The sequence below is a fragment of the Octodon degus genome, unplaced genomic scaffold, assembly GCF_000260255.1.
Source record: "Octodon degus isolate 3935 unplaced genomic scaffold, OctDeg1.0 scaffold00272, whole genome shotgun sequence".
NCBI lineage: Eukaryota > Metazoa > Chordata > Mammalia > Rodentia > Octodontidae > Octodon > Octodon degus.
In genome coordinates, this window is record NW_004524848.1 from 1,885,154 (window position 1) to 1,894,534 (window position 9,381).

Here is a 9,381-nt window from a genome sequence, read left to right on the forward strand (position 1 = left end):
GGACCTGGGCTAGGACTGGGTCTGGGGGCTCCCGGAACTCGGCAGAAAATCCTACTTGGCGGGCGGGCGGGGTGGGGGAGGCACTGCGGAGTGGTGGGGGGGGCCCAAGGGGCTGGGAGAGGGTCCGGCCCACTCTGCGCCTGGGCTGGAACTGGTCCCGCGGGCGCAGGGTAGCAGGAAGCTCTCCGCATACTTAGCGGACCTGGGCTAGGACTAGGTTTTCTCTTTTTCATAGAAGAAAGAATAAGACAGGTGCACTGATACAGGCCAGGCAGTCCACAGTTACGGGATTTGCTGTTTTCTCAAAATTGACTGGAATTATTTTAGAGCTTTGAAACCTTTAGGAAACACACTAATGGCAATACTAACAATGTTGTTAATATAAAGTATCAAATTTGAGTGGAAATAAGTAGAGTGGGGAGTGTCCAGTTTAAAAGACAAATAGTCTAAATTGAACTAGATGAAACTATAGTCTCTTTTTTGTGTATGCATGCTGCATGTTGATAGTTATCAAGCATTTCTTTTGGAAGCTTAATCTGTTGACATGAAGCAGATTATATCCTCAGGATAATGAAAATATGCCAGGTTAATGGAGTTTTTTCCTCCTAAAATTTTATGTTGTTGGCAAAGGGATTTTTAAGTCTAGCTTTTAATTGAAACATGTAAATATTTATTCTAGACTAGTCTTCACAAACTAGTCTTTGTTGGGCATAATTCTGTTTATCTGCTTTTATATTGTCATGCAAAATATTTTTCACAAATTTTGTTAATATTTTAGCATTGAAGTTTTTGTTTTGTCAGAACTGGGGATTGAACTCAGGCCCTTGCATTTGCCAGGGAAGTGCTTATTCCACTGAGCCATCTCCCCAGCCTAGCATTGAAGTTTTTAATTGAAGCTTCTTGTATATTTGGTGTAGGGTATTTTAGTTTTTTTTAGAATGTTACTTGTTACATTTCTATTATTGCTATTTTAGTAGTAAGTAGAATTCCTCAAATGAATTACAACATAATATAGCCCTTAATCCCTTTTATGATTCAAAGTCTTAAGAGACCGTTTATCTTAAACAAGAGATATGCTTGTCCACTTTCCCTGGGAGTCCTCCACAGACTCTGAGTAGATGAGGCAGGTGGGGATACAAAGCACTGGTTGCTCGAGTGGCCGTGTAGATCTTAGGCCAAGGTTGACAGAGAAGCAGTGGCGTAGGAGAGGGGTAACGGAAGCAGTTGGATGAGCCAGAGAAGCCTGAAAGGACATTTTGGTGAGCGTGACAGTGAATTTTCCCATTAAGGCAGGAATCCCCAGAGGTTGGCTAGGTGGGGCCCTGTTCACCCCTACTTCCTTACCATGAAAAATCCCATTGTTAGAAATTGTGTGTTTTTAAACTTTTATTTACTTTGAATACTAAGAGTAAAGGCATCCTGTTTTCACTTTAAGTTCTTGAAGTCAAAAACTATGTTCAACAAAACAGAGGCCGGAAATTCAACTCAAATTCAACTCAGCCACACGGGCTGTTTTGCTTTGTTCCCACAATGACTTCTATAGTTGTTGGTGTTGTCCTGCTCCAGCACCTGAGGTGGGCCCTAAATCAGCAGTGTCTGATGGTCCCTGGGAGAACCTTAGCAGTTCCAAGTTCTGCTCTGATATTTTCTCAGTTTCGCAAGCAGTTTACTTTTCAATTTAATTTGGAAGCAGTTTAATAATTTCCCTAGTATATATTCTCCCAGGGACTCTGACTGAACCTTTTTCCTGTAGCTCCTGTGTTTGAGCCCAGCATCTTGCACATACTAAACAAGCACTCTGCTGTATCCTCAGCACTGCCTGATCCATTTACAGTGTCTGTCTCAATGGCGAAAACTAATTATTTGACTGTAAATAACATTTAATAGTATGTAAAAACATTTATGTCTAGTTGAAACTCTTAGTTTTGTTTTTCTCTTTGAACAGATCATTGTTACCGTCATTCTGGCACTGGTTATAGGTGCCCTTTACTACAAGCTAGAATACAACAATGCTGGAATCCAGAATAGGTGAGTCAGTTTTGAGAGAATGCTGTTACTTTGTTGAAGCTTATAGCGAAATTAAGAATTAAGAATTAGAATGAAAGATAACTGCAGGATAAATGTTACTGGTTTGTTGTGGGGTAGGATAAGTCATTGAATGGAAAACTGGATAGAATAGTTCATTTTCTTTTATATATATATATATTTGTATTTATTTACATATATATATATTTACATATGTGCACTGATTAACTATTCAGAACATAAAATTGACCTTGTAATCATTTTTAAATGTATAGTTTTTTGGCCTTAAGTATATTCACATTGTTGTACGTCGCTAACATCTAACTCCAGAATTTTTTTTCAGTCTTCCTAAATCAAATTGCCATAAAATTACATTAAAGTAATTAACATGAAAGAACAATCCTGTGTCTCTAAATTTGACTACAGTAGGGACCAGATCTATGTGGAGTCATAGGTGAATATCATGACACCTTGCCCTTAGCATAAGATGTTCATGGTTCATTTGTATTAGTATGTGGCTTCCAGCTCTTGGCTATTGTGAACTTATGTTACTATGTGTCTAGAAATTCTGTTTGAATCCCTGCTTTCGGTCCTTTGGGATTAGTGAAGTAAAGTTGCTGACTGACACAGGAATTGCGTTGGTTTTTGAGGCACTGCCCCTCCCGTCTACAGTGTCTGCGTCATTTTCTATTCTGACCACGGCACATAAGGGCACCTGGTGCTCCGCTTATATGGAATGTTTATTTCTTATCATATTGATCATCTGAAAACCTATGCTGTGATTCTGCATGATGTCTTTTTACTTTGCAGAGCACAGACATTGTTAATTTGATGATCACTTTGTCTTTTCCTGTTGCTTACAAGATAATTTCCTTTATACATTTTGATTTTTACTTTTCAGGATAAAATGAGTAGCAGTAACTGAGAAACTGGGTTTGAATCATGTGTAAATTATGAGCTCCTTTGACTTAATAGATTTATCACTTGGCTTATGGTGATAGCTGAACAAACTGGGGAAAATATAGTTTTAAAGATGTTTGGATCTAGCAATCCTTCTTGTGGACATTTTTGAAAGAATTTGAAATCAGTTTGTTAGCACTCCCATGTTCATTGCATCACTGTTCATAGCCAAGATATGAAATCAATATCATTGCTCATGAGCAAATGAATATATAAAAAAATATAGTGTTGTATATACTGTGGAATACTGTTGAGCCATAAAAAGAAAGATCAACAAGATAGAGTTAAAGAACATTACATTAAGTAAAATAACCCAGACACAGAAAGATAGATGCCACATGTTCTTGCCTAAATGAAACATGTGAAACAATTTTCAGTCTTAAAAGCAAAAAGTAAATAGTAGTTGCTGGAGACGGAGGAGAGTAGAGAATATGCTGATGATGGTCAAGGGTATGAAGTCTTAGACAAGGAGGCATTAGTTTTTTTCTTAGAGATACATTTTACACTTTGGAGATGGCAGCAAATAATATATTGTAGGGCTGAGGATATAGCTCAGTGGTACAAATACCTGCCTGGCAAGTGCAGGGTCCTGAGTGTTCAATTATCAGTATACTCCCCTATAACAGTACTGTGTATTTCTAAATTATCGAATGTAAATTTCAGATGTTCTCACCATAAAATGTGGAGGTAACATTTGAAGTAATAATTATCCTTGAATTGGTCAAATTTATTTCACATTGTATTCACAAATCATAATATCCCTTTATGTTGCATAATTATAAAACCATAAGTTGCCCATTTATAGTTTAAAAGTGTTTTATAAATCAAACTAATAAGTAGATATGATGGATGTGGGTCCACCTTGGTAAGAATTAGAATGCATCACATTCTTTCATAATAAGAACCATTTAGTATAAAATAAATCACTTTATGATTTAGGAGGAACTTTACTGTTCATTTGTTTAGAATCTTTATGAACATTACTGTGCTGTTAGAGGTAAGACAAAAAAAGACAAAAAAATTTCCTGTGTTTCTGCAATTAGCTTTATGTTGACAGTAAATTTATTTCTGTAGGTAAATTTCATAGCTCCTTGCCTATTAGGCACGATGGCTTTCATTTTAATAATTGGTTAAATATTTAGATTTAAAGCAGCTCATGCCCTTCCTTATTCATTTTTTTAGGTATTAAAGAATTATCAAATGTCTGTGGATAGATGGGAATGCTCACTTAGGTTTACATTTTTAAGAAATATTATTTTGTTTTGATGTCATTTAAATAACATCCTCTCTTTCTATTCCAAGTAATGTCCTCCTTGTGAATTAAACTGTTTGGTTATGAAGGGAGTTGTCCCTGCTCCATTCTTTTATAAAGCATATAGATAAACTGTACTTTCCTTTTTAAATCTTTTTTAATTTTTTTATTGGGAAATAAACATCAAGTCTTATTTTTCATGTGGATGCACAAATTAATTTATACTTTATAATTAAGCCTTGCTTTATTTTCCTTTTGGAGCTCTTTAGAAGCCATGTAGAGAGTGAGTTGTCCAGTGTGAGGTTCAATCATGAAGGCTTTCCTGATGGGAGTGTAGTCGATGCCTGTAATACGGTGCCTGTAAGGGCCCCCTCTTCTGTCTTTCATTTCCTTGCTTTCTTACTTCTTTATTCTGTTTTAAAACCAGTGTGGATAATTAAATGTTTTTGACTTAATTTAGCTTACTGTTTTTCTCTGTTTAGACTTTAGGAATGATACCTGGCATTTTCATTGATTAAATGGAACATGATGGAATCTTTGTGGCCAGTGTATCAATATGGATAAAATACTTTAGGCTGAACAGCTTAAAGCACAGAAGTTATGGTCCATTAATTCTGTAGTCTGGGGTCAGGCTCCTGTGAGGGCTCCAACCCACAGGACACAGATACTCTATGTCCTCTCTTGGCAAAGGTTGTCTGGTTTCTCCCTCTTGTAAGGGCACTCAGTAATCCTAATTTGGGGGCTCTGTTCTCCTGACCTCATATACCTTATTATATCCCAAAGTCTCCATTACCAAGTAACATTATTCTGGAAGTTCAGGCTTCAATGTATGATTTCTAGGATGTTATTATTATTTTTACTTTCCTGAGGGAAGGTCTCGCTATGTAGTTCAGTCCAGCCTTGAACTCACTATGTGTCCCAGGCTGGCCTTGAACTCACAGTGATCCTCCAGCCTCAGCCTCCCAAGTGCTAGGAATACAGGCATGTACCATCCCAGCTGACTCAGCATATGATTTTTAGGGTAACACAGTTTGGTGTGCAATAATGTGAGGGTGTGATTTCAAAATGTGCTGTACTATGGACTGAAGGGGGTCCCACTATGGAGACAGAGAGACAGAAAAGAGACCTGACAGGGTTATGATATCCTCCCTTCCTGTTTTAGCCAGAACAGTTTTACTTTTTTTAAGCTATTAAGTCTGTTGAATGTTATATAATTTATGGAAAGAATTCTGTGAGTAGGAAACTGCCCTATGTGTTGAACTGACTGTGACTGTGGGGCTTTGTTCCCGTTCTTTCCTGGCAGAGCTGGCGTGCTGTTCTTCCTGACAACCAACCAGTGTTTCAGCAGTGTGTCTGCCGTGGAGCTGTTTGTAGTGGAGAAGAAGCTCTTCACGTGAGCTCCGTCTTGTTCTGGAAGGGCGTCAGGGGCTGATGGGTCAAAGATGCCATCCCAGGGATTATTAGTATTTTTATTTTATTTTTTGGTTTCTTAAGTGGATATGTATACATATGAATTATACATATTTTTGATGAGCTTTTGAGGTATGTGTGAAGATGAACAATATAGTAGTTGAGAGAAGGCAGTCATGGGCGGGGTGGAAAGTCAAGAGCATGGGAGGCCTGCTATCAAGAGATAAGGATGTCAAGGTCAGCAAAATCCCAGTGCTGCAGAGTCAGCAACAATAAAGAAGCTAAAAATTCTGTTTTAAAATTTTAATAAGTAATAGATCATGATGACCCTTATAAGACAAGTTGGAGGGACCAAGGCGAATTCAGCCAGTTGGAGGTGAGTGGTTAAATTGACAAAGAATATGACCAAGAGTAGCCACAGGTGGTTGGAGGAGTGGAAAGAGCTGGAAGGCAGCTTTACAGTAAAAGAGCAGGCATGTTGTTTCTTTTGCTTTTCAACCATGGAAATGGCTTGCCCATGTTTACATGCCAAAGAAAGGAATCATCAGAGCATGAAGGAATGAAGATACTGATGGACTAGATTGGCATTATGAGAGCAGTGTTAGGAAAAAGAGCACCATTTGATGGGGACAGTTGTGTGCTTAGAGGTGTATCACTGAAAGAAGGCCTTTTTCTTTTTTTCCTTCTACCTTCTTTCATTCCTTCCTTTTGACAGTAGAATAGAAGAAATAGAGTATACTGATCTGAAGCTGCATTGTCGGCCTTGGAACATAACATCATCCCTTAGCAGTCAGAAGTAGAGAGAAGAAAATCCTCCATAACTAGTGAGAAGTTAGTTCTTAAAACACTGTCCTTCAGAGAAAGCATGACTAATGTGAAGCGGGGTCTCTGAGGAGGGAGATCACTGCACTTCTGGGAAGATGGCTATGGGTCAGTGTGGATGGCCGCTGGAAGGAGTTCTGTAGGGAGAGAGGCTCACAGTGAGCCTCCTGGCACTGACTATCCAGAGGGGTTGGTGCTTGAGAGGGTGAAGGGTGTGGAGGATGGGCAGCTGGGTGATTGTGGGAAGCTGGTGGGTTCTGCCCCAGGTGGCAGCAGAAATCTGTACAGCAAGCAGCTCATCTATTTTTGCCTTTTGAAACTCATCTAAGATCTATGATGTGTTTTTCTCTTCTATAGGCACGAGTATATCAGTGGATATTACAGAGTGGCATCTTATTTCTTTGCAAAATTATTTTCTGATATGCTCCCAATGAGGTTACTGCCAAGTGTTATATTTACTTGTATTGTGTACTTCATGTTAGGTAAGTAACAAGACAGAGGGGATGTATCTTTAGCTTTGGTTATGAGGTGCAACACTTTCTCTGTATTTTATTTGTATCTCTATGGCGATATGGAGAGAGATATGTAGACAGATAAAATGCAGTATATGCACATATACTATTTTCTACCTATTCCCTAACATACATACTTCCTAACATACATAAGGAAGTATGTTCTAACTGGGTTTATTTACCTGTTTGATAGATGTAGACATATTCTCATCTTCTTTTAAATTTTAAATAGAAAAAGAACAAAAACAATGATACATAATTTCAAAATGGTATAATAGAAAATTAACAGTGGTTAATGAATTGTGTATTTTTATTGTGAAAATAATTGCTCAGATTGCAGATATAGATGTGCAGGATTGATCAAACAATATAAGCACAAACTGTTCCTTTCAATTAACTGAAAGAAATTAGTAGTACAGCTATCTTAGTTATCTTTTCTATTGCTTTTGCCTTCTTTTCTTCTTCCCCTTCTATAATATCTATTGTAGATTTTTTTCTAATGAAATGAGTAAAATTTATTTATTGATTTTTTTTCAAATTCTAAGGAGGGCATGCTTATCCATGGATATTTATATTATCAATATATTTACATGTGTTTGAATAAAAATCAAGAAAAAAATTACTAAATCTAAGTACAGAAACAGAAAAACTTCAGAGACACTTCTTCACATATTAAGCCATCATTGTTCAGATATACAAATAGTCCTAATTGAGGTTGTCTGCTCAAGCCAATAATGTAATTAGGATCTATTATAGATTTTGGATTTTATTTACTCTGCTTAGTCTTCATCTCAGGCTTACTGCACCAGAATTTCCATTTATTACTGATACAAAAACATCAGACAGGATACTATGGAAAAGGCTACTAGTTGAGTTTTATCTTCTATTTTACTAATGAGGTATGTCATAAAGAATTAGTCATGGAATCTAGACCTGCACACTCTTGATCAGTATTCTTATACCTGTTCCCAGATCTTAAGACTCTACCTGTGGCAGTAGTGATGGGATCCTGACCCCAGGCTCTTCACTAGTACAGACATAGCAAATTGGAGTGCTGTGCAGATGTCTACGAAAGTGAATAGCCATGGATGCATTTTTTTTTAGAAGAGAAGACAGTAGAATTCTGGCCCATTGTGTTGCCTAAGAGCTTTGTACCTCAGAAATTCAGAAATTGAAATTGTACAGATAGGAGGACAGGTGTTACAGAATTTGTTTTGCAGTAAGTGTAAAAAACTAAACTATTATAACTTCATGCAGTTACATGGAAGGAAAATATGAAATTGGTGACTCAGGGTAGTTGGATAGGGAGTGACCCAAATATAGGTGACTTAGGCAGCTGAACTGATCCTTTCTTTTCTTTGTAGGATTGAAACCAACGGCAGCGGCTTTCTTCACAATGATGTTTACCCTGATGCTGGTGGCTTACACAGCCAGTTCCATGGCACTGGCCATAGCAGCAGGTCAGAGTGTGGTCTCTGTAGCGACACTTCTCATGACCATAACTTTTGTGTTTATGATGGTGAGTATGAAGTGTGTTTCCCTAAATTGTTTTCCTATGTCTTGACATTCATCTGGCCTGTAAAGAAGATTCTGTATATAGGACTTTGATGCTTTCAAGAGGCCATAAGACTTCAGTATAGTATATATTAGAGAATGTAATATTTTCTTCTTCCTCATGCTATCCAGCCTTCTTCCTCACACTATGAAGCCATTTCTGCTCATGCTTCATGTAATTAGTATAACTGTGTTAATAAAACCCAATAATGAATTTTTAGATACTTTTTTTTTTTTGTGGAACCGGGGATTGAACTCAGGCCCTTGTGTGTGCCAGGCAAATGCTTATTCTACTGAACCATCTCTCAGGCCCTGATACTTTCTGATGACGTTGTGTGTTGACAAATTAGAACTTCCAAAGCCAATTTTGGTTCACTGATTCCTTTATAAAAATGTCAGGTGATTTGCCTGCCATTTATGCTGGCAATAGAGAACTGCTGGTTCTTTAACCACCACAGAGATAACGTGGTTGGAGGCCCTACTCTGTGGGGTAAAAGGAAAACCCCATAAGAAGTGTAACAGTGTGCAGCATGGTGAATCTGTCTTTGCTGCCTGTTGTATTTGAAAAGCAGTGTTTTTTAACAGCCTAAGTTGTATGGTAATAACAATAAGCTTGTCTTCTGGATGGTTAACAACCTAAGTTTGCAGACCAAAATTAGATGAAAGGAGGGCTGCAAAGAAAGCCAACATTTTGGCCCTCGCTTTCCAAGGTCAATTAAGACTCAGGACATATGAGAACTTGTACTGTAACATCATGTAACCTGGCAGTGTCCCAAATTTTCTGATCAAGGAGATTATGGGGCCAAAGAGGAAAGTGATCAATGATGTAGAGTGTGCCTAAGGAGA

At 37.8% G+C, this 9,381-nt stretch overlaps 1 protein-coding gene across 1 annotated transcript in view; it reads left to right on the forward strand.

Annotated features, from left to right (window-relative positions):
• The window catches only part of Abcg2 (ATP binding cassette subfamily G member 2 (Junior blood group)), a 196,771-nt gene that overhangs the window by 174,434 nt on the left and 12,956 nt on the right, over window positions 1-9,381 (forward strand). The window contains exons 8-11 of the mRNA XM_023706841.1: window positions 1,896-2,028; window positions 5,541-5,630; window positions 6,827-6,951; window positions 8,346-8,500. Of these exons, the coding sequence (XP_023562609.1) occupies window positions 1,896-2,028; window positions 5,541-5,630; window positions 6,827-6,951; window positions 8,346-8,500 (503 nt within the window). The remainder of the gene's footprint in view (window positions 1-1,895; window positions 2,029-5,540; window positions 5,631-6,826; window positions 6,952-8,345; window positions 8,501-9,381) is intronic.